We start from the raw sequence: 26495 nt of genomic DNA, 5'->3' as shown, positions 1-26495 counted from the left end.
CTTGTGCTGAACTGACCAGGTTGAACTGTTGTTGAAGCTTCTCGTTGGCATAGTTGATGCAGAATTGTTCAAAGCTGTTCACATCAAACGTTTCAAACCTAAAAATAAGACGATGTTTAATGAGAGTAACCTGAGTGATATGTGCAAAAACAAAAAGAAAACATACCCATAAATATCAAGCACGCCAATGAATGAGTTTTGTTTCCCTGAGGATGCTAAGGCATTGTTTATACTTCCAACAATCCAGCTGAAGAGTCTGGCATAAATGTGTTTGGCAAGAGCATCCCGACCCTGGACCGCATTCACTCGAGAAACGGGCTTCACGAAGCTTTCTTTGGAGGTTTTGAGCTTCCTGTGACACAACCAGTGGGCTGTTTCTTCACTAGGTACTCCCATCAGCTCACAGAAAACCACCATGTGGGCATCATCGGGCTGGAAACACAAGCACAGCAATGACCTCAGTCGGATGAACACCAACACAATTACAAAAATAAATCAGAGTTTTACCGAGATGCTACTCCGGTCCCCCGACTGATCTTTAATCTCCACATTGCTGAGATGAAGGAGCGCTGACAGAATTTGATAAATCTCCATTTGATCTTCTTCCTCCATTCCTAAAATAACATTCAATATATATTTAAAATCACTATTTTTTTCCTAAAATATTAGAGATATTTTTACCTAGAAGAGAAAAGGCCCTCCTGGTGCTGCACAGTTCTTTAGCATCGTCCACTCCATCGATGACGGGACTCTGGCCCTGGTTAGTGCAGTGGAAGTCATCTGCACAACCTTAAAGCAAACAGAATGTCACCCTATTTTCATGCTTATCGGTGCAACTGCTACCGCAGTAACTTAAAAGAGCTCATCTGCAAATTAGACATCATTTACATACATACCCAACTTGAAAGCTTTGAACTCCGGCAAATGTGAGGAGGCACAGAGCTGGTAGAAAATATGGTAATTTCTTTCTCCATGAGCCTGGAAGATAAAGAAAACTGGGATAAGTTACTTAAAATTCTACTAGGATCATCTTTTTATCCATTTTAAAGTGTCCCCAGTGGTCTTTTAATTGTTATTCTGTTGTTTTTTTTTTTTTATTAGGTAAAATTGAGAAACTTGTGTTGTTTTCTAGGACATAGTTTCTGCAGAGCGGCAGTGGTTCATTAGAAATTCGCCTCTGAATTGTGGGCGGGACTGGAGTAAACAGCTACAATCAATTTTAGCTGCATTTTTTCGTCTGCTCCTTCTTCACAACTATATAAATAAAGAAATACTCAGAAATGCAATTTTAATCATAATTTTCTTTATAAATGTCCTCCACCATGAACAAAATACTACAAGAACATGCTAAAACCAACAAAAACAGGACTATCATTGGAGTATGTCTTTAAAATAACCAAACAGCAAGGAAAAAAGGTGCTAATTTAGTAAAAAATATGACTCAACTTTACCTGAAACACGACTCTGGACTTTTCTAATAAGTAGGTTCTCATGTTGGCCCCGATTATACAATACTTTTTGTCAAATCCAATCTCAATGTACTTCCCAAAGCGACTACTGTTGTCGTTCCGGGTCGTCTTGGCATTCCCAAAAGCCTAAATAGAACAGAGATTACAGATTGTCTTGGCAATAACACTAATTTGGTGTGGCTCTGCTTTTAGTGTTTTCCACTACCTCCATGATGGGACTGGATGCAAGAACTCGCTCCTCAACGTTGGCCTCCCCAGAAGAGCAGCTGACTGTGGCAAAGTAACGCATGGCGTACTTAGCAGAAACGGTTTTGCCCGCCCCAGACTCACCGCTGATTATGATGGACTGGTTTCTTTGATCTCTGGGGGGAAAATGACAGACAATTTACCACAAAATTTGAATTGAGTAGAACATTTTTCAGGGGCGGAGTCAAAACCTGGCCATTTGTTTATAAGCTTCCTCTGCCACTGCAAAGATGTGAGGGTCCATGTCCCCCATGTTTTGGCCATTGTAGGCATTGATGATGTCCGGTTCATAGATGGGCAGGCTCTCATAAGGATTGATGGCAACCAGGACAATTCCTACAACCCAAAGAGAGTATAGAGTGAATACCGACTTTTTCAAGACAATTTTTATTTTTTTTAAACAAAATGTATTTGTACAAGAAAATAATAGAAAGAAAATGTTAATAATTTCCGAAGTGTCTGAACAAGTTTTCTTTACTTATTTTTATGTAGCAGAAAACCAAAAGCAGGTTTAAAATAAACCAAAAAGTTTAAAGTCCCACCCAAACTACATTTTTATATCTTATAAAATCATTCCCAGTGGTCTTTTAATTACGACTATGCAGTTTTTGAGCAAAATCTAAAAATGTGTCTGTTTTAAGACATTTTTCTGGAGCAGGAGTTCATCAAAAATCCACCTCTGAATTTCTAATCCTTTGCTTACACTTTCTCACGCTAGCTAAAAAAAAGGCAAATAATATCAAAGCTATGAAGCTAGCTGTAAAAGCTAGTTGTAAGTTATGAAGCTAGTTGTAAAGTAGTGAAAGAAAAAAAGCAATAGTACCAGACCTAGGAAGCTAGCTGTAAGCTAGCAAGAGATACAAAATTGTGAATAATATCAAAGCTATGAAGCTAGCGAGAGAGAGAAAAAAAATCCAAATAATATCAAAGCTATGCAGCTGTACAGTTTTAAGCCAGATGTCAGTTCAGACAAGGAAAACAAAGACGTTAATGGATCTATTTGTCTGCAAGTGGATGCATCAGAATGGAGCGGAGCAGGGAGGCCTTGTCCCCGCAAACCTGAGCTTTTTCCTCTGCGCCTGATCCATCTTGATTTAAATAAATAAATGCTCAGAAATGCAGTTTTAATCTAAAATTGTTTTCTTTTTGTCCTACAGAATTAGAAAAATGCTACAAGAAAGAAGAATGTTAAAAACTTCATTTTCCTTGGAGTGTTTTTTTGAGTTACATTCACTACCATTGAAGTTTTCAACATTGATGTTGATACACAGCAGATCATTTAAGACAAATATTGAACCATGATATTCAAACAAACATCAGGGACAGATTACTTTTTCAGAATATCCAAACACACATACATGCTATATAAACTAGAGCTATGTATCTTTACAGGTGGCCTCCATCACAATAATCAGCTTACTGTGCTGCAGATTATGTCAGCACATGCAGTGGGTAAGACTCCAAAGTCTAACAGTGACAGTGATAATGGGAGTGAATGAAGCTCATTACCACAGTACGTGTAGATCAGCTTGGAGTCTATAAAGCGCACTTTAAGGTTGTGCAGCACCGCAGGCTCGTGTAGGTAGCTGAGAGCCGTCAGGTCATTTTCCCCCACCAGGATGTCCGGGTTTCTCAGAGGGGGCAGGATGTTGGTTTGGGGGTTCACTTTGTGTTCCACATTCTAAAAAAAGACAAAATATGAGCTAAATGCAAACAAGAAGTTGTGAATTGCTAAAATGAAGAATTTAGTTCAAGCGAGAGACAAAAAAAAAAAACTGCTTGGCCTTTTCCTGTTCAATAATGATAAGGTTTCACCTCATTTCCATACCTGCTGTGCATGTCTAAACTTGACACAGCAGCTGCTACAAGCAGAACAGAAAACCTTCATAAAGTTTAATCCATAACTGCATCAATAAAAAAAAACATATTTTTTTAGATTGTGTCTAACTACAAACAAATAAAAGAGGAAGAGTTATTCTTGAATAAATAATGTGTGTGCACTTGAGGTTCGCGTCAGAGTTTCTGCTTCTGTCAGATCACTCCATCAGAGTCCTCGCATCTCCAAGGGTGTGTCAGGCATTTGAACGCCTCACCGTGCCATCCTCCAGCTGCAGGAACAGCGTCAGGTCCCCGGGGCTGTAATCTTTGGTAAGCTCTGCTGACTTCCACACTGCGGCTGGATCGGGGAGCCAAACGCGGGCGTGCTGGATAAAACATAAAAACTAGTCTCAAACCCTTTCAACACATAAGCTTCAAGTCACAGCTTGAGTTTTTTAAAGTGTGGAAAGTTTCAACGGAGAGTACCGACCTTGGAGTAAAGTTCAGAGGTTGCCATGTCCTCCTGTCTGCTAATGGAGCCTTTGCTGAAGATGTTCTCTGTCCACGGAAACACCCCCGGTTCATGTTCCTCCTTCAGCCCAGAGGAGAAAGTCTCTGGTCTTTGGAACTCGCAGCTCTGGCAGTCAGACTGGAGCGTTCAACCTCCCCGGCGGCGCGTGCCACGACGCGTTTTTACGCACGCAAAGCCAAGCGTGCCTCCCAGCGGCCACCCGACCCCAAGACCCGAAATCAAACCCACGATTTACAAGTCTAGGCGAGACGGAAGAGATTATAATCCAACCACTTTTTGAAGTTTTTCATTTATCACTTCACTTTATAACGTGAAGGATTTATGAGAATACTCGTTAGTTGTCAGAGTTCTTTGCTTCCTGAGTTTTCAGTTTTATGCTGCAAAAATGTATAAAAAACAGCAACAAGTAATTTTTTCAAATTGCTAGACTTAATTTAAATATTTCTAAGAAGCCTGTGACATTCAATTTTTAAAAGACGTTCCCTCAAATTAATATCTGGCTACAAAATAGCATTTTGTGGCTACAATTTAGCATATTTGTATTTTTGGGGAACAAAAACTTTATTGGTCACTCAAATAGCTGTTCTAAACATTTATATTGCTACTTTTGAGTAGATTTGCACAAGAGAGCTACTCTTACTCAGGTACGCCAGACTTTGTCTACAAATTAATGTGCAGTGAAATACTTAATGTTGTCAAATGTTTAAACAAATTTTAATACATTTATTTAGACTTGTATAACTGTTAAAAACAATTCAGACATAAATGTATTTATGCCTTATTCTGTTTAGACAATGCATTAAAATACTACCTAACACTCCAAAAGTTATTTCACAATTATTTTTACCCATAAGTCAGTAGTTTTTACTTCTAAATATTTTTTAAAGACCCACTAAAAATGAAAATCATGTTTTTGTGGCACTTTTCTCATGATGGAGAATATATGTAAAAAAAATGAAGTTTAAAAATTCGTTTCAGAATTAATTTTTCAAATTGTGATTCAGGAGTAAACAAATTTAAGTTAAAAAATAAAGATACATGTGATGTAGAAAATTAACTGGGCCGGCTGAAAGTCCCCCTTCTTTGAGCTTTCAGCAACAGGGAGGGGGCCCCAGAAACTATGTACTAGAATTTGACAACTTTTTTTATTTGGGCTAGCATAAAAAATGACCAGACATGCAAAATAAAAGACTAACTAGCTTACTTTTTCAAGTTAAAATGAGTAAAATAGCAAATTTGACAGAGAAATGAATAAGGTACATTCTTAAAATACAGAACTAGGGTCCGTTTGTCCTTTACCAACACTACAACCCTACATTTAAAAACAAAAGTTGCAATAAATACACAAAGACACAGTAAAATGCAAGATATTATGCAAAACTATTTTATTTACAAAACCAATGGCACAGTGTGTATGCACAGCCGATGCACTTGCACACTATAAACATGTTCTGAGAGGTTCTGGGAGTTTCTTCTCATAAAATCGTTAAGCGTTTCCAGTCAGAGAAAGTCACTTCAGGCAAGACTCACAACCCAAATTCTCGCTGATGGAGCAAATATTGCTCAGGAGCAACAACTGTGTCACTGCTTTTAAGGTCAGTAGATTTAAATGAGATGGCGCGCAAAGCAGCAGCAAGTCATCGCAAAAAACAATGTTAGGAGTATGAAGTGGACACAACTGGCTAAACTTCAATCGCTTTAAAGCACACAATTAAATAAAACCACACAGTCAGAAAAGTAGGTCAAGTGGACAAAAGAGAAGAATTGTGTAATATTACTGTAGGAAATTTCAACGGACTATTCAAGATTAAAGTTCCTCAGTTTTCCTCCATTATCAGGAGCACGGGAACGCGCATTTGGCTTAATAAAGTTTGTTCTTAAAGCCGAAAGTAAAACCTGACGAAACGTAAACGGCATGCAGATATAAAGTGAAATATGGAATGGTAGCAAAACAGTGTAAGTAAAACCCTCAACCAGCGAGTTTGCTCGTCACCATGCTGGTCTTTCTGTGAGGCAGATCCTGAGGAGTGGGGATGTGTCCCCCTGTGATCTCAGTCTTCTCCGCTGGGGCAGTCGGCAGCTGCTTGTTCTTCATTTTTGCCTTGGCCATATTGTAGTCACCAGAGTCGAAGTATTTTTGCTGGATGAGAGATAAATGCACATGTTAGATCTGCAAATATGGAAGGAAAGGGAGTTGAATGGCAGACTCACCCCTCCTTTCTGAAGTCGTTTCATGAGAAAATCTGAGCCCCCTGGCTTGGCTCCGAGGTTGGGATACCTGGCCTTCAGTTTAGCCTCCTCTGCTTTTTCTGGACTGGCCACTGCTTCCTCCATTTCCTGTTGGAAGGGGATGGGGGGTGTATCCAACAACAACAAAAATGTATTTAAAAAGAAAAAGGCATACATCTGATTTGGCTTGAGTCATGTTATTCTGAAAGAATATTTTAAATGTGAAAATAGGAAAGCAAACAGATGGATAAAAAATAAGCAGAGCTTGAGGTTAGCATAGCTAGCTATAGCAGCAATCATTAACTAGCCTTTTTTATGCACCACTCGGGTTTTATTAATATTCACGCAAACTAAAAACAATCTAACTTTAACCTAAAAGCAACTAAAACCACCAAACTAACCAAAAACAAAGCATTTTTAAAGCTAGCATCTGAAATGTAACCAGCTAACCAGCACAAAGCTAACCAACTAGCTAACTTTGTTACCGCCTGCTAATTCTCCCCGACTAACTAGCTAAAACACGTCTTCCATTCACCTGCTGTTCGTTCGAAGTCTTCGTTTCCTCGTTTTCCTCCGACATTATAGCCCGCAAAGCTTCACTCTGAGCGCTCAGACAAAGATGCAGCCCGTGGGTCCGCTTTAGTGATTTCTGGAGGATGTGAGCAGCAGCAGCAGCGAGGGCGGCAGGCAGCCTGTCACCGTCACGCAGGCCCTCCTCTCCAGACAGGACGCTCAATCGATACCAGAGACGCGCTGATCAGAAATTATATGCGACGAATTATTAGTTTTACCGCCAGTTAAATGAAAGATCAATTGTTGTTTCGAAATGTATTTATAATTATGTGCACATACTTGCCTCCACACCTGAAAAACAGGCTATTTTTTTTATAGCAGAGTTGGGTTAATTTACGGAATTCACTTTATGTTCAATAAAAACGAATGTGCAGTTCAGAAAAGTATTTGGAAATGTATAAAGGCACGCTGCTTACATTACAACACCTATTCTTAGAAAGGAAATCTAGGTAATCGTTGATAATAGTCTTCCTATTTTCATTTTTGCTTCTTTTAGAGTAGGGTCTGCAACCATAGACAGTATAATCACTGGAGAGCGCAACCCCTCCCCTCTCGTGCTCCAAACAGGAAGTACTCACTGGTTCCAAGAAGCCAAAATCCCCAAATCTTCTTTCTCTAATACATTTGTCTTAACATATTCTTGTTAATCCTAATTTGTGCCCTTTTAATCGGGGCACAACCAATAAATTACAGGTTTAATGACACTGGAGCCGGAAGTAAGGCATTTTCTATGGGTGACGTGACACTCGCTTCTTCCATCTCTATTTAAGATCTATGCTCCTGAGACACAGTTGCTTTCTTTTTGCTCTCTGGCTAAAAAAAATTAAAAAATAGCAATTCTTAAAAGGGTTAACTTGTCAGCATTGATTTCATTTCAGCTACTTCTATGAATTTATTGCTGAGGTCCGTCCATTACACTTTAACTGTGCAAAGTTTTTTTACACTATTGATGACATTACACTTAATTTAAAAGCCTTTATGTGAACAACCGTTGAAACCACATATTTTATGCTGATAAAAAATTAATATGTATTTGCACCAGCTTCATAAATGTTTCTGTTAACTCCTGTTAAGTTTAAGATTAACAGCCTTAGTTAGTATGGAAAAAGATGACAGCACTCGAAGGTAAACTTAAAGATAAAGGCCCTTGTAAAGTCGTCATTCAAGAACATTTCCTGCAAACGGATGATCCTTTGTTGCTCAGGGCATCTAATTATAAAAGGAATTCATATATAGAAGGAGTAAAAGAATGTCACATTTTCTCTTTATATTTTGGTTTGTATTACTGACAGTTTGTTTATAAGTGGTATAAAAGTAATAGCAACATAAATACAAAGCAGTGTCGCATTTGTCTTTAACAGGTAAGTAAGACTTTGCAGCTCCTTAAAAGTTTTTGGGTCAAACAAACCAAATTGTTTTCAGTATTCAGTGGGTCTGCTAATATAACATTTTAAAGTGTTCTCACAATTAGATTAAAATGCCTCATAGAGTGATTTCAATACCCAAAATATGCAAGATAAACAAGACATTTCCCACAAAAAAAAAACATGCTTTTATTGTTGTTTTGGTCATTTTATATTATTATTTGAGTGCAACCTGATGATCTTGGATAACAGAAGGAATCAGGCTCCACATCCAGAAAAAAACAAAGCAAACAGGAAGGATATTCTTAGCAGGTGCAATATTGTTGCCTTTTCAATGCTATGTCAAATTTAAAGTTGAAACAAACCAATAAAAAATAAAATAACTGAAGTTTACCCAAAGACACAAAACATTTGGATCAATTATCGTCATCTGCAATTTCCATGTCTTCTTGTAATCTTTGCACCATTTTGTCCTCCATCTGTTTGCCCTTTCCTGTAAAATAAAATGAAGAAAAAGGAAAAAAAAAGTTTTGTTTTAGAATAGTTGCATATCATGTATGAGGTGAATTTGTGGTTTGTTTAAAATGTTTCTCAGCAACCGAAAAGTATTGCACAATGTGACCCAGCTACAATTACTTACTTAGAAAGCCAAACAACCAAACCTAATATTTGTCAGTATATGACTTTACCTGCATGAGGCGCCTTGATGAGGTGAATATTTTTCTTCACTTCTGAGATGGTCTGTTCTTTCTCCAGCTCTTTGCCCTTCTTCAATCTACAAAGCAAAAAAAAAAAAAAAAACAACCAAGATGGTATGATGTTTCATCCTGGAAATATGTTATATCTCTGATTAAAATCTTTAGATCTTCTTACCTGTTCATGATAAACTGTGCCTGTCGTTTCCGTTTTATTTCTTCCACCTTCATCATTGCATCCACTGTGTGGGACAAAGAAAACATGAATCTGTGGCTCAAAACACAAAGGGATCTTTATACGACATAAATGTAATATACACGTTACCTGTCTTGTTCCACAGCTCCCTGTTATACTTAATGGGAATATTTCTGCGTTTCTCAAACTCCAAAGCGTTATCCTGAAAAAAACAAACAAACAGTGTTTGTCAGACAGGGAAGGAACAAATATCTGCCTCCAAATAAACACAGATAAGCATCTTACAACTGTTAGCTCTTTGCCAGAAGCCTTCCTGAATGCTTTAGTCCATCTTGTTTTTCTTGGGTTTCTCTTTTTCTTGAAGTTCCTGTGGCATTTGGATCTGCAGAATCTGAAAGTCTAAAATGCAAAATGAAGAAGAAAACATAAAGATTAGTCATTTTATGCAATACAAATTAGGACCACTTACCACTACAGTTCAAATACCAACAAATACAGTGTATATTTTTCAAATCTTGCAAGGAAATATGATGAAAATGAACATTGTTACAGCAAAACATCTATCCTTTACTATGCAAAGAAACAAAAATATTAGGTTTTGATGCCATCTGCTATAAAAGAAAGAAAGCAAAATATTAGCAGATGGACCCTCAGTCTATGGTCCCATCTCTATGTTTGTACTTTTAAAGTTTGCCCACTAGAGGGCGCACTTATTCTAAAAAATGCTAAACGAGGTTTGACTTCAAGGCCTCCGTGATAATACTCATTAAAAAAAAATGAAAAGGTCTACAGAGCACACGATTATAAATTCATATTTTTGTTTTGTTAACTCAACTGTGCATCTTTATTATTTTAGTGTTTTTATTTGCTAAGCCAAGGACAAAGCTATTTCTGTATGTTCCACGTGAATCCAGCGAACTCGTGTCATCTCTAGCAACATCGCGGGACTAGCTTCCGTTTTACCACATCCACTGACTTTACATAACTGTTCCGACAAACAAATGTCACCCTACCTTGCAGTCGTTCCTTACAAACATAACCCCATGTCCTGGGTACACTGGTCCCGAGCAGAAATAACACTTTTCGATGCGCATTTCGGCAGCGGGCCCGCTGCGTGTAGCAGCTAATAAAAACAAGACCGTCCCTTACTTTTCTTCTTCGTTTAGTCTGCGCGGCGCTGAAAGCCTCTCATTATATCAGTGCTGCCCCCTGCTGCAACAATTGGGTAATGTTTTGAGATGCGCATTGAAAAAATATAGTTTTGAGTCTCCAAATAGTTTTGTGGACGTATGAATATAGAGTGTTTGTCTTGCTTCTCTATTATTGTTATTATTTTTTTTTAAAGGTAAAAAATTAATGTGATGACCATGGTGTCAGTAAAAATTAAGCATTTAAGCATATAGGATTAATGATATATTTCAAAGTTAAAGTGCTTATATTAATCTTGATAGCTTTATCAATAGGAAATGTCAGATTAATACTAAAAATAAATAAGACATGCTAACAAAGACATGAATAGCTTAGTGACATATTGCTTAACAATTGTTATTTAAGTTGTTTTTATGAAAATAAAGTAAACGTTAGGTTTTTATTAATTACTCTTCTATTCTTTATCAGAATGTGATCATATTTCTAAAGCTTCATAAAAATAAATCTGCTAAGCTTCAATTTTTGCAACTGCGGAGTAATAATTCATTTAACACAAACATCAAAAACAAGCAAACACAACACATTTTTTCCAAGAACATTTTTATTATCTAATATTGCCTAGTTAATCAATTTAAAACATACCGTCGGTTACAACATTTTACCATCATACTAATGTGCACTTTGGGTCAAAAGATTTAGTCTGGCATTCAAAATCAGAAAGATCAGGGAAATTAAATAAAAGTCAAATCTACTTTCCTAAAGCTAAATGTAAAAATCGGAATTAAAACGATGCATTCACCTGCACCTTAAAAATTTATCTTCTTGAATAATCAGCAGGCTGACCAACTGAGATTAACACCAGACATTTAAAAAAAATACATCAATCTTTCACGTGAAAATGACTGAAAATAGAAAGAAAGCTATTTCTGACATCTTTGAAAAGTTCGAAAACAATGCCCTTCTAGTTACCAAAAAAATGGAAAATAATGTTTTTTTAATTGAGATAATGCACATAATGCAAATGAAACCAAAGAAAATCGCTAAATATCCGACTTCCACATTCTTTGGTTAGGATAATTGGTATTACAAAGATATAAAAATTGATTATGTTGCTCTTCACACAGAGAGGGTTTGTTTTGATAGTCAGAATTCCTTGAATCCCCTAAACGTCTCACTTGGACAGAAAAGGTACAGAGGAAAGTAAAGAACTCTTTATCCTTACTACAAATAGCAACAGATGATTCTCTTAATAAAAAATAAATATTCTCATCTGTCACAGGAAGGACACTCCATATCTTTGGCCCTGTGTTTTTTTTTTTTTTTTGCTTGTAGCAAGGATGGGCTGAATGAAATAAGCCCCGCCCACCTGAGGAAGGAGTCAACTCTTTGGATAATAGCATCGGCATCACCTCTGCATTTAGCAATGGTCTAGAAGGCAAATGGAGCACAGGGCTTGTGCTAAAGCTTTCACCAGGATCAAAAGCTAATAAGTACACTGAGAAAACCAGCATCAATCTAAGAGAAATTTACATTTATGGCGAGAACAATATATATATTTTTTTTGGCAAATTCATCCTCACAGTGCTATATTGCTATATTTTTGGCTGACTTTTCTTATCTATGGTTTGTTCAGAGACTCTTTGGGTCGTTTTCGTTCTTGTCTTTGGATCTATTCACTATGCAAAGCCCTCTCTATTTTAAGGCCGTGTTAAAGCTTTGGGTTTCGCGCACTGAAAATACCAAACGACTGTTTGATAAAGCTAAAAAATAGTTTGACAAAATCAGCGCACTTTCTCCTCGTCTCAACAAAGAAAAAGCTCTTCCAACCATAAAGTTACACAGGAGAACGCAATACTCTGAAGGAGGTAAGAAACCATGGCAACCAAGTATTTTTTCACTTTGTCCCCTGAGTCTGAGATAATACTGCAAAGTACTTGTTATAAAAGGAGGTAGCACTTCATATAAAAAGCAGGTTACTTAGATCCATCACCCATCAAAAAAAATAAAAAATCAACTACACCTCTAGTAAAATATCAGTTAAGTATATCAAAAATGCATCAGCGTACATTTCTGACATCTTTTGTTTTTGGTAACATTCATCGTGGGTGAGCTTTGGTTAGGACAAACAAGGCCGAACACACAAACAGGTAGAAAGTTGTTGACAGACGGAAATGAAGTGTTTTAAAGAGGAACATTCATACAAAGCCTGAGGTAGGTCTGAGGCAAATGCACATGTCCTTGCAGCAGCTGACTTCCTGACCCCTTGTCTTCTAAAATAACATCCAGGGGCTCCTATCAGGAAGAAAATGAGGTAGACACGGCGATTTTGGAGATCGGATCAAGGCCAGAGGATGTCAGGAGCTGCAGATGCAGGGCTTATCGGGCTTATCAGAATGGTGGAAGCCTCTCAGCATCTCCTCATGCTGTCTGCTGCCTTTGTCAGACCCCAGCGGCTCTGTTCTAGAGTTCTGGCCGGTGGACGGGTTGTCCTCGTTGCTTTCTTCATTGGAGTAGTTTCCCGAGTCGCCAGTCTCTTGGCTGCCTTCGCTGTTGTTGGAGCTCTCGGAGTGAAGCGGTCCAAAGATGATTTCACGGGATGAGAGGGGCAGAGGCGCCGAGCCCGGAAGGTCGTCGTATCTCAGGACGGTTTTTCCCGCCTCATACAAGCTGGCTCTCATCTCAACCTAAAGAAACAGAAAGTAGAGTAGAAAAACAATCCATCCATTCAAAGAGAGGAGCTACATCTGCAGAACTCACATCACTCTCAGGAGGGTTTGTGATCTCTCGATTAAAGTGCAGCCACCTCTGGTTTTGAACTTTGCTGCTGACTGGACATCCACCGTTTATCACTATATTAGCTCCACCCTGAAACAAATATGAACACAAAGTGGGTTCAGAAACACACAGGAAAAATACAGTGATGTCTGGAGAGAAAACTGACTAATCCAATTTGTGTGTCCGTAACTTGTGTCTGTATGTTTGTGTGTAACTTTAAATTTATGTGTGGAATACAATACAATTTGTGCATAACTGTGTGTACTTGCAATTGTGCTTTCACATGTGCAAAAATTACAAAATAAATTCACACATGCACAACCTTAAATTACAGCAGCTCAAAACTAACTGCACATTTTTGAAAAGTATCCATCAATCGCCTGATACACACACACACACACACACGTACAAATCTGATGTGAGATTCTTTTCACATCTCTAAGATTTGTGTGTAAATGATGCGTTCAAGTGCTGCTAGAATGCTCGGTCTTAAGAGTTTTCTTATCAGCCGCTTTGATTGCAAATAATATCTGGTGAAATCTTGACATTTTCTCACTTTCTTAAACAGATATATCTGCTAATTAATACAAAAAGTCTAAATATGCATTTGTAAAACACTCAACACTAAAGTCTCTATTTTCATCCCTCCTTTGCGGCTGCGCTTTCCCTGGAGCGACTTCACCACGGAACCGAACAGGCGGTGCGAGGTGAATGTGAAATGTGAATACACAATTGTAAGTACACACAGTTATGCATGAAAAAATGTACGAGTTACATATCAAGAATTACTCACACAAATCGGATGAGTCCATTTTGTCTCCATAGTAATGTGGTAAATAAATATAACACAACTATGAGTACATCAGTCAGTAAAAGTTCACTTCCTGGTCTCACCTTAGCCTCTAGGAAGCGATCGCTAATCATAGGAATGCAGGCGTCAATGTTCTCTGAGTGGCAGTCTCTGGGCAGTGGAAAACTAACGTGGGCACCGTCAGAAAGTCCTAAGGCGATCACTTTGGGATTGGACGATTTTCTACAAATGATAAAGTATTAAAAAAATTAAAACAAAATTTTTGAGGTGTCCTGAGAGAGAATTGTAAATAAGCATTAGTACCTTGGTCTGCCCTTGCTGATCAGGATCAGGGCACACAGAGCTATGCAGGTTAAGGCGATGCTCACGCCCACCATGATCCCCGTCACAGACTTTTGGTCAATGTGGTAGAGACCGTCAGAAAAGACTGGAAGATAAATAACACCAGAGAGAAATTAAACATAAAACAAGATCTAAAGCTGAAATTAAAGCAAAGCTATGGCAGTGAACAAAATGCACCACCATTTAAAAATAAAAATAATATACTTTTTTCAACCAGATTATCATAACAGCAGAAAATAATGCTGCATCCGCTGACAAACGTATGGATGAGAAAGTTGTTTGTCCTCCTTAATTTCCAGTTAATAAACTTTTATTTAGCAATATTATGGCTGCCAAAACACTTAATCTATTTCATTTCTAATGATCGATTAAGTATTTCATTGATTCATTTTGAACACCAAAACGTGGTATAACATTTGGCTCCAGTGTTAAATACTAACCTGCTGCGTCAGGTAAGCTGTCTGAGTGTCTGGGGTTCTTGCTGCGGTGGGCGTGTCCTCGTTTGGGTGGCAGCTCCACAGTGTCAGAGAAAGGTCCGTCACCGACGCCGTTGGACGCGCACACCTTCACCAGGTAGATGGTCCCCGGCTCCAGCTTCTCCAACAGGGCCATTGTGTGAATTCCTACCATCATGGATAAAATAGGAAGTTCAAATTAGAATTTGTATTTAATAAATACGAAAACACTAAAAACATTTTAAAAAGAAATACTTTAAAAATCTAAATATATGCAATAAACAACATTAAATGTTATAATAATATTTTTTTCAAATTAAATGTTCACATTTTTCAAACTATCAAAGCATATAATTTTCAGAATCTAAAAAAATGAATATTTTGCTTCAAAGTGACGCTTTTAAAACACTTTTTTTAAACCACAAAACAACTCATTGATCTTTAAAACAATGTGGTATAATGCAGTGGTCCCCAACATTTTTCAGGCCCAATCGGGGCTGAAGTTTGCATTTTTAAGCTTCCGGTTTCTGAAAATCTATTTTCAAAATAAAATGCTACTACAAGAAATTTTGCTTAAAAAAGTGTAAAAATATCAGTAGATATATAAATATATTTTACAGATGATGAAGACTGGATTAAACAAATTTTTTAGAAGTCATTTCTGATTTGAAAAAAATCCATAGAGGAAACATTACATGTTATTTTTCCCAAGGATTGCCATTTTAACTCAATTCATGCTCAGATTATCTTTCAGGGAAAAAAGATTGAACATATGTTGGTCTTTACATAAATCCTCATTCATTTGGTATTTTTTTCAACAAAAATTAACATTTTTTGCGCTAACATTTCTGAACTGATGTCTACCTAATTCAGCTGTGTTGTGGGAAAATTCTTAAATGTCCTTTTTACAAATCTACACCAACGTTACTTGATTGAATCTTCCTTCTCCGTAAAATGTTTGCGACTGGTTTGAACTTTGACGTCAAAGTGGAGGCTAACAAATGGACTATAGCTTCAGCTACATCTGACTTTTAAGGTGAGATGGATAAACACAGCAAAATAAAATGACACAATCATCATAAAAGTGGAATTTGATTCCGCTGTGTCTCCAACTTTTTTATGAGTGGAGAGTCTGTCGCTGTGTATTAGACAGAGCGGCTTCTGCTACATGAGAACAACTCTCTTAACAAATCCATATGATGACAAAGACTCCCGGTTTAGTCTGTAAACAGCAGCTTTTTATTCATTGAAGTCAAAGGCTCTTCTTTTATTTCCTCACTGATTCTTTTCTCTTTCCAAATACATTTCATTGTTTGGTTTTTGTTAGCTTTTGGCCACTAGCTTTGCAGTCCAGGTAGCTGCTTTAAGTCATGTGACCAAGATGAATGCTGTAAAAAGAATCCAGCAGTTTCCAAAATAAAAGTTCCTTCAGGATCAGAAAATAAACTAAACGGAGAATAATCTATTTTCTGTCTGCGACCCGGTACCACATGCACCACAGATTGGTCCACGGCCCAAGGACAACAGGTATAATAGACAACTAACCTTCTCTCTGAATTCTTTGCCATTTTCCATCCATCCAAGCAGTCTGCGAGGCGTACAGGATGGTATAGTGCGTAATAACCTCATTGGGCTCGCTGGGCTCCCTCCAGGACACCAGAGCGGTGTCCTCCTCGATCAGAGTTACTCTCACTCCTGCAGGTTGGTGGTTAGGTGCTGAAATCGCAAAGAGATCCAATAAGCTCATCCGAGTGTGCGTTAAAAGATGCAGGGAAAGAAACTTTGTTTCTAGTTTATTACCTGCTGCACGCGTCTGGTGGTACACAACAGAACTCCAAGGGCTTGACATCTGGTCCACATGAAGACGCACCACAAACTCATAGCGAGTGCTTGGAGCCAAATTCTGAACCATCATACTTTGTTTGGTTCTGTGGAGAAAAACACAATGAAGACCTCTTGTAGTTTGCACTTATGTAACCCAATACATTTAAAAAGAACAAAAATCTTGAGTCATTTCTTTTTCCAGAGGAGTGGTAGCAGCTTTTTAGCGAGTCTTACGTTTGTATGTAGCGTATGGCAGAGACGTCGTGTGTTCCCAAAGGAGTGCAGCGGACAGTGTAGCTAACAGCCTTTCCAGGTGGGAAAGCAGGATGACTCCAGCGCAGGGACACAGCAGAGGAATTGCTGGTCAGGACTGTCACTTGGTGTGGAGGGGGAGGAGTTAACGCCATTTGGTCTCTTGTTGCTAAAATGATGAGGAAAGATAAGAATCCGTTTTTTAAAAAGCCATGTTGGTTTTCATTTGGATCAGTAAAGTTGGGTGGTGTACTTACACACACATCCTGGAGTGCTGACTGTTTGGTCTGTCTGATAGCCATCTCCAGCCTTACTGACAGCTAACATCTTCACATGATACTTTCTCCTTGGATCTGGAAAACAATATTTTTCAGGCCATTTGGAAATCTCTGAGTGAAAAACTTCAAATGACAGTTTTGCTTCATCAATGCTGCATGTTAAAATATTAGACATAAAAGACAAAATATTTTGGCTGAAAAGGGTTAATAATATTGATTATAGCTGTAAAACTAAAGGACAAATACAAATAAAAACTAAATCCCAGACAGTCCATGAACATTTAAATACTTGTTTTTTAAAGTTAGTACAACCTCTAGACTAAAACCCTGTTTTGTACTATGAGGATCCACGAGAAAGCTTGATGCACAGGGAGATTAATCTAGCAGAAGTCTGTTTTGGAGACACTATGTGTGCTTAAACTTGAAAAGCTAAATATTCCACCAAACTCTAAATCCGGACACTTTTAGGAGGGTTAAGATTTGTTTTATGCCTCCAGTGTGAAAGGTCAGCCTTGGCTATTGACCAGCGACGTTGGAGTGTCCAGACCTGCTCTGGGGGCTGGGTAAGGGCCGGCGTTCAGCTGCTGGGATCTAAAGCCCCTGGGACTTGAGGGTGGAGGGGGGGTTAGTTTGACTGGGGTCATCAGGCCAGGCCAACAAGAACAGAAGGAATCTGGGTGCAGGGCTGTGGGGTGGGAGGCGGGCCTCTTTTTGTTTGTCCTTTCATATATTTCCCCCTGCCACTGAGCCGAGAGATGCAACTTTAAACTCGGAAGAACATCGAGGGAGAAGTTATGGAGTAAGAAATCACTGAGAGCAGAAATGTCTCACATTAACAGCGTCAAATATTTTACCTCAGGATGTAAAAACTTTCTCTGGAGAACATCTCACACTAACTCCTAACTCAGTTGGAGTAATTATACCACTTTTAGGGGCAAAACTACATTTTAAACTTCAATTCTGTCCAGTATACAAACAGACTGTTTACAGGAGAGCACAGATGACCACTGAATTGCAGACGCCTATCTCACGGGTACAGGTCAGGGGTTTGATCCAGCTCTGGACCATCCCAGGGGCTTTCTTTTTTGTTTGTTTGTGTGCACCAGTGTCCAGCTGAAGGGAGGTGTGGGTAAGGGTCTCATAGGGCAAGTCTGGCCCAGGACAAAACACAAAGGCCATGCATAATTATGCAAGACACAGTAGTGGGAGGGACATCTGGTGACTGACCTCTGACCCCGGGAGCCTGTTCTCACACAATACTGCAATGAGACTGGGGAGAGCTACTGCTTAGACAAGAGGGGTCAGCTCATATTGATCAGTGGAGGGGGGATGCAAATCCACAACCCAACTGCCCACTGAATCAAATTAGCTAATGCAAAAGAGAGAACACATTGGTCATTCTCTGTCATAGAAGATGTCGTTCAGTCAGATGCACAAGTGAGCTATTTTATTTTATTTTTGCAGCCGTCATACTGTCATCACTCACCAAGGCCGCTGATAGTGTAGGTGTAGGCCTGAGGCTGCAGAAGGACGGCGGGCTGCTCGGGTTGTCCTTCTTCGTGGTAGCAAAGCCGGAACCCCGAAACAGCCACAGAATCCTTAGAGATCTGCCAGCGTACCGATATGGAGGTGCAGTTGAGAGGTTCAAGATGAAGAACAGGAGCAGAAGGTACTGAAGGGAGAACAGGCGTGAGATTACAGGAAGTTATAGAAAGAAAAAAGCAGGAAGTTATGAGTCAAATTGATTTTTTGGGATATATTTTAAGGATACATGTTGGCGTGACTCCAAAGTAAAACTAGATTTGAGTCCAAATATAAAATCAAGACTTTCGAGGACAACAACCTCCCCCCAACACAGCAGGTCATTAAATTAGACCATTCTCTCCCCCCACACTAAAGCCTGGAGGCCCTCTCTTTATGATCCGTGACTGAGGCCACTTTAACATCACTGACAGCGAGGGCCAAAGGTTTCTGGGTAACCAATACAAAGAGTGTGGGACAATGCTAGGAGAATGCGAGCCACACGGCAGGAACTCTTTCGCCCCTCTCGGTTTTCCAAGAACAGTAAAGCAGAAATATGACAAAAAGGAAGTGGCTTTAACTGCTTCTTTCAGACAATTTATGTCATATATAGAAGTGAGCTCTTTTCGCGTTTTACCTCTGAGGTTGGAGATCTTAGGAGTTCGATGAGAGGACCACGCTGACGGTTCACACCAACCCACACGTGTGGCTGCAGCCATGCGGAGCAGGTAGATGGTGTCCGGCAGCAAGCCCTCCAGCAGATACTCGGTGCTGTTGTCTGGCAGCTCGACAGACAGGACGGTGTCGTCTACGGCGGTGCGATAAGACAGTTTGTACGCTGAGACGCGTCCGCGGCTGATCTTGGTGGGCAGTTGCTGCCAGCTCACGTGGATGTCTGTTGAGCTGTGGCTTGTCAGACTCAACTCTGGGGTACGGAGGGGCACTGAAGAGCAGAAGGAGTTGTAGAGATTATTTTTTAAAGAAAAAAACAAAACAATTCTGGTGAAAACTGTATAAAAATGCCCTGGTTGCAGGATGATGTATTGCTAAAAATGTGAGTAATGTCAGAGGTTTGAGCTTACCGTCCTCCAGAGTGTGCTGACTGACTTGGTCTGACATACGGCTGGCTCCCATTGGCATGTAGGCCACCACATAAAAGCTGTAGTTTCGAGCTGGCTCTAGGTCGTCAATAATAAAACTGGTTGTGTCGTTGCCAATAACAACCTGGTATTCTTCGTTGTTCAGACCTGACGGGGAACATCGTAAAATAGCTCAACAAACAGACTTTGAATGTTCAAGACCACCGTGAAAGATGGTCCAACGCTTTACAAAAAGCCCCAAACTCATAACTCCTTAGAAATCAGCTAAACCAAAGACAGTAAACAAGTAACAGACTTGACTTTACAGAGTTGCTTGGCTGTAAATATACTAGTCCAAATAAAATATATTTCAACACAATTTGTTTGCAAGACTTAAGCAGCCTTTAAATGTGAGCAAATTGACCCGGGGAGTGGACAAGGGGGATTTTTTTAAGTGAGGTCCTCCTTGACCTCTGCTCCATGCAGCAACAACAGATGGCCCACGAGCTAGTAATGCTGATCGCAAATAAAACTAACTAAAGAAGAGTTCTTTCCACTCTTTACCCCCACCAGCTGAGGAACAACTATTTTAACTCTAAAAGTAAAATATTTAGAAGTTAATCTCACCTTCAGCCTTCATGTAATGGATGGAATAAGCAATGACTTTGTCTGCATTGTAGAGAGGTCTTTCCCAGGCCAGAAGGATAGCAGAGCTTGAGATGGTCTCTGCATGGATATTCCTCGGTGTGCTGGGTCTGTCCTCAGACATAACAACTATAAGACGGGCCAAGGAGAGCACAGAGCCCTGCTGGTTCTCTGCCATACACTGGTAGATTGCATCGTCTTCAGGAATGATTTGGGTGATCACCAATTTGCTGTAAATAAAGACAAAACTACATTACAAATTGTTAAGGAACAGGAGACTTAAAAAAATGTTTGCTCCATTTTACCTGTTGTACATCTTAATCCTCCCGTTCAGGTGAACTTCTTCTCCATTCTTTAGCCAGCTGATGCGTGGTTGGGGTACACCCTCTGCTTGGCACATAAATCTAGCGGTGCCAGCTCTGGGACGGGTCTGGCTCTCTGGTCTCTCCACGATGGTTGGAGGCACTAAAACAGACGAGAATAAGAAAATTTGAAAAAAAAAAGAAAAACTAGACCATATATTTTTTGGTAAACATCTGAGTGTAGCCAGTTTTTATTTAAGTCAATAATAAATACTGTTATGCATCTGGAAAGCACGAGGAAACAAACCTCCTGAGATAAACTAACAGAAGTATCTGGACAAGATGTGCAGTTTATGTGAAATAAATGTTGTAGCCTGCAGCCGTTAAGCTGATTTATAAAGAAAACCTTTACAATCTGAGTAAAATATGAACCAAATTTAAAACTTAGTCTTGAAACAGCTTTATTTAAATTACTTTTATCTCACTTCTTAAACTGCTTTATTTACACGATACGTATTCGAACATTAGAATTACTATACAGAACTGTCTGCAGCACTGTGCTTATGGCTAAAAGCAGTAACCTTTGCTGCACTTCAGAGTTATTTAAAACAGCTGAACACAAGGCTCCCACTCTCCGACAGGAAGCGGTCTAAGGAGTGTGAATCATGACGTTTAACGTACCCAGAACTGTGATGTTGGCTGCAGCGGTAGTGTAGTTGCGGGTTCCAGGTGTGGTGGCCCTGCAGAGGTAGACTCCACCGTGCTTGGAGCTGACGTCGGTGATAACCAGGTTTCCGTTACCCAGGACTTTGGCATTGTAAATATCGATGGGCTTGCTATCGGCACGGCTCCAGGAGACGACGGGTGAGGGATTCCCAGTGGCCACACACTCCAGGACCACAGTCTGGTGAAGGGAAACCGTTACGTTTTGTGGTCCAGCGATGATGCGGGGTCTCTGACGGGGCTTAGGACCGGTAACTGTTGTAAAACAGATAAAAACATTTGTTTTTACAGGAGTAATTTCAGGATTTCATTTTTAAAATTTCACATTTGTAATGACCTTTGATGACGGTAAGGACGGCCTCTTCACTGTGTAAACGTCGGCCGATGTTAGTCGCCGTGCATCGGTATCTTCCAGCATCTTCCATCTGTACATTGTGTATCTGAAGAACTCCGTTGGGCAAAACCGTAATTCTGAAAACATTACAAGATATAGTTGAAAATAGAGAGTATGCTTTTGTGTTGATAGGATTTGGGACTTTCTGCTAAATAGAAACGAGCCCCTACAACCAGAACTAAAGCATCTGTAGACACCTGTTTGTTTGAAGTGGCAACGTGCTTTGGTTGAGCTCCCAGGTGATGGTGGCCGGAGGACTGGAGGTAACCGAACAGGAGAATCGTGCTACAGAACCCTCCGCCACCACCGTAGGCACTGGATGCAACACAAACTCCGAAATGCCTTTGAAAAGAAGGAAAAAAAGATAAATAAAATCCCTCATAAACATCTTCATTGTTTGTTTCTATGTATGCAAAGGCTTGACTTTGATGAATGGCAACTGATCAGATAAAATTATTGATTTCTGTAAGACACCAGCTGCTTTTGTGCAGATGAGAAATCACCCATCCTCATGAGCAGCCCAATCAATGGATCAATTGATGACCGTCAGTGAATGACCATCTATTACAGATAAAAACTAATTAAAGCCATTTTGCATTAGAAAGTTTTCCACGTCCGTGTGAATTATATCTGTTTACAAACTGAGCTTTTTTGTAGCTTAATGCACCTCACACTAGTGGCTGCAGCAGTTAGGAGCAATCTGCTGAGTCACACTAGTTTATGCAAATTTAAATGTTCTTTTAAAAGGAAGCAGAAATTAGCAAACCCCCCAACTTTCACCCTACCTAACTGGAGCCCACTCAATACAATATGATCAATGACCTTCAGTCATTAAGGTGATAAGTCCCCCCACTGGACTCCTCAGTGAGGGACTCAATATTGTGTTAAAGAAAATCAATGCTCCCTCTGAAACTCTGAGTTTCAGTGGAGCAAAATATCAAACCTTATCTGACCTTTAGATCTATTCCCTTCTAAAAATAAGCTGAAGCTTCTGTGTAGATGTGTTTTTTTCAAGTCATATAGCATATTTTGGTTCAATTTATTCTGTAAATTGGTTATTTTTAAATTGCTGACTCGTCAGGGATGCAGGTGGTGGGTGTGGCTTGTCTGTTCGCATGGTCACTTCTGCTGGAGCAAAAAAATTATCATTAGGTCAAGCAGCACAAAGAGTTCCCTGAAGAGGTCAGAGGTCACTGCAGCCCCTGTCCAGTCAATTTTCATCCAAAGTCGAGTTAGATCAAAATCTGTTTACAGTTTGTTCTGTTTAAGGAAGTTTGATCATTTACGTGTTTCTGCTAATAATGAGGGGGTTATTATGAACTATTTTTGAGGGAGATACGTGTATTTTTTAGTCTACATTTATCAGTTGTCATATAAATGTAGACTAAAAGGAATTTACAAACTCAGAAATATGCATTCCAAACTGCAAAGTAAGGGAAAACACTCACACTATCAACACTAACTCTGCAGCATCACAGCCACTCATTTAAATGACAGCCAACAAAAGCGGGCCGGTCCCAGAGAAAGAACAGCAGGGCGCCCCGTCCAGAGCAGGCCTGTGACATCACAAAGCCTCTCCAACATTGACCCCTGACCTCTGGGACCTTAGGACAGAAGGGGAGCACAGACAGATCCCATCCTCCACTCGCTTAGACTACAGCTGACCAAAAAAACCTTTAACCCTTTCTGATGGTTTTGGTAAAATCCCAAATTTGGGTTTGTGTTGATGCTGTTAACATTTAAAAGTAAAAAGTTAGAGTTTTAAGGTAGTAAAACCACAACTAGTTACTATTTATTTTCTTTATATATGCATGTATAATAAATAATCAATCTATTACAGAAAAAATATAGGAAAGTTTGGACTTCTTTGCATTATGACATACTTTCAGAAAATATTACATAAATTGTAAAAACCTCTTCAATGTCATTGCCAAAGTTAGCACACTTCAGGGGCCAGTTTAGTTTCCATGACACCAGCCATGGGATATCATTTCTAAGACCATTGAAAAGTGCCCACGGTAGACCAGGCCCACTGAATAGATGCAGCTGTCTTGTCCACTGATATGCGGACAAACAAATGTCCTGAAAACTAGCCCTTTCTTCTGGGGCAGTCAGGGGCAGTCCAAACAAAGCCTAAAAGGCAAATGGCCTTTCAGAGGGTAGCAAACCATTCGGAAACCACACAAAGCCACAGTCTGCAGTGACAATACAGCCCTGAAAAATTACAATAGAGATACTGATGCACACAAACACATATTTATACACGTTTTTGCACTTTTAAATATAACTTTCAAATGTGTGTCAGTGATGATTTTCTTTAAAACAACTAAAACTACATTGGCACTGTCTGTTTATGGGGTATTTATGAGCTTTTGGACTGACTCCTCGACTATTTTATTTTGGTTTACAATCTCTTAAAATAATCCAATAACTGCTTTAATACCTTTACACTCAAGTTTGACACCCTTCCAGCATCAGAGAGCCCAAACTTTAAGTCAGTTTTGGGGTGCATCTGCTCCCATCACATGCAAATGCAACCAATTCTCATCTTGAAATCAAGTAAATAAAAATGGACACTCACTTGCGATAGTCAGACGTGATCTTTGGCTCAAGATAGCTCCATATCTGTTTTGGGAGAGGCACTGGTAGACTCCTTCATCCGAGTCCTCCTTGGTATGTTTAATCTTTGGTATGAACAAGGAGCCATTGGGCAGAAGCTTTAAGTGTTCATTTTCTGTTAACTTAACCCCATTCTTCAGCCACTTAATTGTGACTGGAGGCTGTCCATGAGCTTGACAGTCCAAGACAACGGGGTCCTTTGGTAGCACAGTAACATCACTTGGTTCTGTGATGAAGGAAAGCTCACTGAAACATAAAACACCTACAGGAAAGAAAGTTAAGGTCAGGAAAGGCTCTAGAAAACTGTGTCCTTCCTCACTTTCAAATAGTATATATTTATCTAAAAGAGGCCACTTTGAATATAAATAATTAACTTTTATTTTATAGTTTGTGACACAAATATATGTATTTAGTGTGGCGTTTAAGTCAATTTGGTAATTTTGGCCATTATTTAAAAACGAGCTTATCAAATATTAAAAAAAAACAACAACATGAAAGTCACAATTAATGAAGAACAAAAAATAATATTTTCAGCAAATTTTAGCAAAACAACACGGATTTTAGAAAACTAAAATTATATATATATTTGTATTTCAATTTAGAAAACGAGCGAACACAAAAAACTGCTATTACGGCGAAACTATAAACACTTTAGAGAATTATAAACATGTGTAATAAATTGTAAAACTCAACTCACCCGATAAAGGGAAAAATAGAATAAAAATATGCCAGCCCAGGCAACTCTTCATTTTAAACCGCGACATTTATCCGGACTGTTGGGTCATTTTTTCCCCCTTCCTCGAGACGCCGCTGTCCTGCGTGCTCCTCGTGAGATGTCCAACCTGATATGAACGCACCGGACTGGACCACCAAAGACTCTGCTGGGGAGAGGGGTGGGCCACCCCGCTGCCTCACGCATGCGCATTACCAACTGAGAAAGTGGAAACAGGGACTACGGACCTTTGACTTCCTGGGGTTTTGTTTTTAAACTATATTCCTTAGTAAACAAGAATTTAACTACATTTTGCACAATATAAACTTTGGATCTATCTTATTTATGTTTTTTGTCTTAGAAAGCACTTTAATTAATTTGCCTTTAAACATTATTGGATTTGGAACTGATTTATTTGAAGCAACCAAAGGAAAAAGAAACTAAATAAGACAAAAATAGCAATGTATATCTGTACAGAGATGTATCATATTTAGGGTAATCCGGATACACATGTAAATAATTTAATTATAATTACTTTAAATCATAAATAGACCTTTTAGCTCTTATGCATCCTAAATATCTAAAACATTACTCTTTCTGCAAGCATACGAATTGTCATTTAAATATTTTCTTTTTCAAGTGTATCACATTTTTATCCAATTTGCAGTTTAAGTGTGTTTCATGTATAACTGAAAAAAAAAAGTTAAAATATACATGGGAGAAAGTTTTGACCGCATTAAAAGATTACTATATAATATTGGTAATAATAAAGAACTGGTCAGCATCTGCTCCAACCACCGAATCTGTTAATTATGAAACGGTATTGATGGCTTCAGCTCAGCTGCTTAATGAATTCAAATATTGATCTGGTGACCATGCCTTTTGACAATGACCCTCCCATCTCACAGCCTTCATTCTTCAGCAGTACAATGGACCATTGCTGTGACATCAGAGATGCTGCATCAGCTAAACAACTTTCTCTTGCTACAGGTATATAAAGTTTATATTTTCAGGCTGGAACGTACATGCAATGTCTCTAGAACTCTATTTGTACCTGCACCTGCAAATGTCCTGCAAAGGATTAGCATTACAAGCAAGCATGTCCACACTTCAATATCCAATCAAACCAGGACACAAGAGTGTAATTATATATTGATTGCAGCTAACTATTGATTTCATCATCTAAAGCCTTAAAGATATTATTTAGAGCAGCTGTCACATAAGATGGTTACAGAAAAAAGATAGTTAAAAAAATTAAAATAAGAACTTCTGTGTTGACAATATTTTTATTACAAGACAAAATTGTGGAATATTTTACTTCATTTTGTGCTGATCTCACTGAAAATATTCTTCATGCCACAAATTACAAGTTCTTTTTCATAAATATGATGAAATCATATTAGAACGAGCTGCTTTGTTTAAGTACTATTGCATAATATGAAGCTTTTAAAATCAGGAATAGCTTGAAAACCACACCATGTTATCTTCCTAG

At 39.0% G+C, this 26495-nt stretch overlaps 4 protein-coding genes across 5 annotated transcripts in view; all 4 read right to left on the bottom strand.

Annotated features, from left to right (window-relative positions):
• LOC112152273 (unconventional myosin-Va) overlaps positions 1 to 4376 on the bottom strand; it is a gene marked incomplete in the record, with an annotated part of 15842 nt that extends 11466 nt beyond the window's left edge. The window contains 11 exon segments of the mRNA XM_024281741.2: positions 17 to 98; positions 167 to 432; positions 508 to 614; positions 682 to 789; positions 897 to 978; positions 1452 to 1595; positions 1675 to 1831; positions 1907 to 2051; positions 3225 to 3396; positions 3809 to 3919; positions 4024 to 4376. Of these exon segments, the coding sequence (XP_024137509.1) occupies positions 17 to 98; positions 167 to 432; positions 508 to 614; positions 682 to 789; positions 897 to 978; positions 1452 to 1595; positions 1675 to 1831; positions 1907 to 2051; positions 3225 to 3396; positions 3809 to 3919; positions 4024 to 4050 (1401 nt within the window).
• A 1050-nt stretch (positions 4377 to 5426) lies between these two features.
• Positions 5427 to 7044, bottom strand: arpp19b (cAMP-regulated phosphoprotein 19b). Of its 2 annotated transcripts, none has more exons than XM_024281799.2 (3): positions 6830 to 7044; positions 6277 to 6429; positions 5427 to 6205 (listed from the first exon to the last, which is right to left on the bottom strand). In XM_024281799.2, exons 1-3 carry the CDS (start codon positions 6872 to 6874, stop codon positions 6035 to 6037), a joined length of 369 nt encoding a protein of 122 aa, XP_024137567.1. In that variant the 5' UTR covers positions 6875 to 7044; the 3' UTR covers positions 5427 to 6034. The 2 variants fall into 2 exon arrangements, with proteins under 2 accessions (XP_024137567.1, XP_024137569.1); XM_024281801.2 differs by having other exon boundaries at positions 6277 to 6402; positions 6830 to 7041.
• A 1313-nt stretch (positions 7045 to 8357) lies between these two features.
• Positions 8358 to 10294, bottom strand: rsl24d1 (ribosomal L24 domain containing 1). The gene is made up of 6 exons (XM_024281798.2): positions 10136 to 10294; positions 9408 to 9521; positions 9252 to 9324; positions 9105 to 9168; positions 8921 to 9006; positions 8358 to 8724 (listed from the first exon to the last, which is right to left on the bottom strand). Exons 1-6 carry the CDS (start codon positions 10214 to 10216, stop codon positions 8648 to 8650), a joined length of 495 nt encoding a protein of 164 aa, XP_024137566.1. The 5' UTR covers positions 10217 to 10294; the 3' UTR covers positions 8358 to 8647.
• A 1285-nt stretch (positions 10295 to 11579) lies between these two features.
• prtgb (protogenin homolog b (Gallus gallus)) lies at positions 11580 to 25217 on the bottom strand. Its single transcript, XM_024281746.2, has 19 exons — positions 24989 to 25217; positions 24254 to 24553; positions 21870 to 22014; positions 21616 to 21749; positions 21237 to 21533; positions 20559 to 20718; positions 20236 to 20483; positions 19612 to 19776; positions 19167 to 19472; positions 18495 to 18680; positions 16988 to 17083; positions 16713 to 16899; positions 16455 to 16582; positions 16200 to 16370; positions 14640 to 14822; positions 14161 to 14284; positions 13941 to 14079; positions 13029 to 13136; positions 11580 to 12955 (listed from the first exon to the last, which is right to left on the bottom strand). Exons 1-19 carry the CDS (start codon positions 25053 to 25055, stop codon positions 12626 to 12628), a joined length of 3474 nt encoding a protein of 1157 aa, XP_024137514.1. The 5' UTR covers positions 25056 to 25217; the 3' UTR covers positions 11580 to 12625.
• Positions 25218 to 26495: the final 1278 nt, after the last annotated feature.

Source organism: Oryzias melastigma, linkage group LG6, assembly GCF_002922805.2.
Source record: "Oryzias melastigma strain HK-1 linkage group LG6, ASM292280v2, whole genome shotgun sequence".
NCBI lineage: Eukaryota > Metazoa > Chordata > Actinopteri > Beloniformes > Adrianichthyidae > Oryzias > Oryzias melastigma.
Note: the sequence above shows the minus strand (reverse complement) of the source record. Positions and strands in the feature narration are given on the sequence as shown.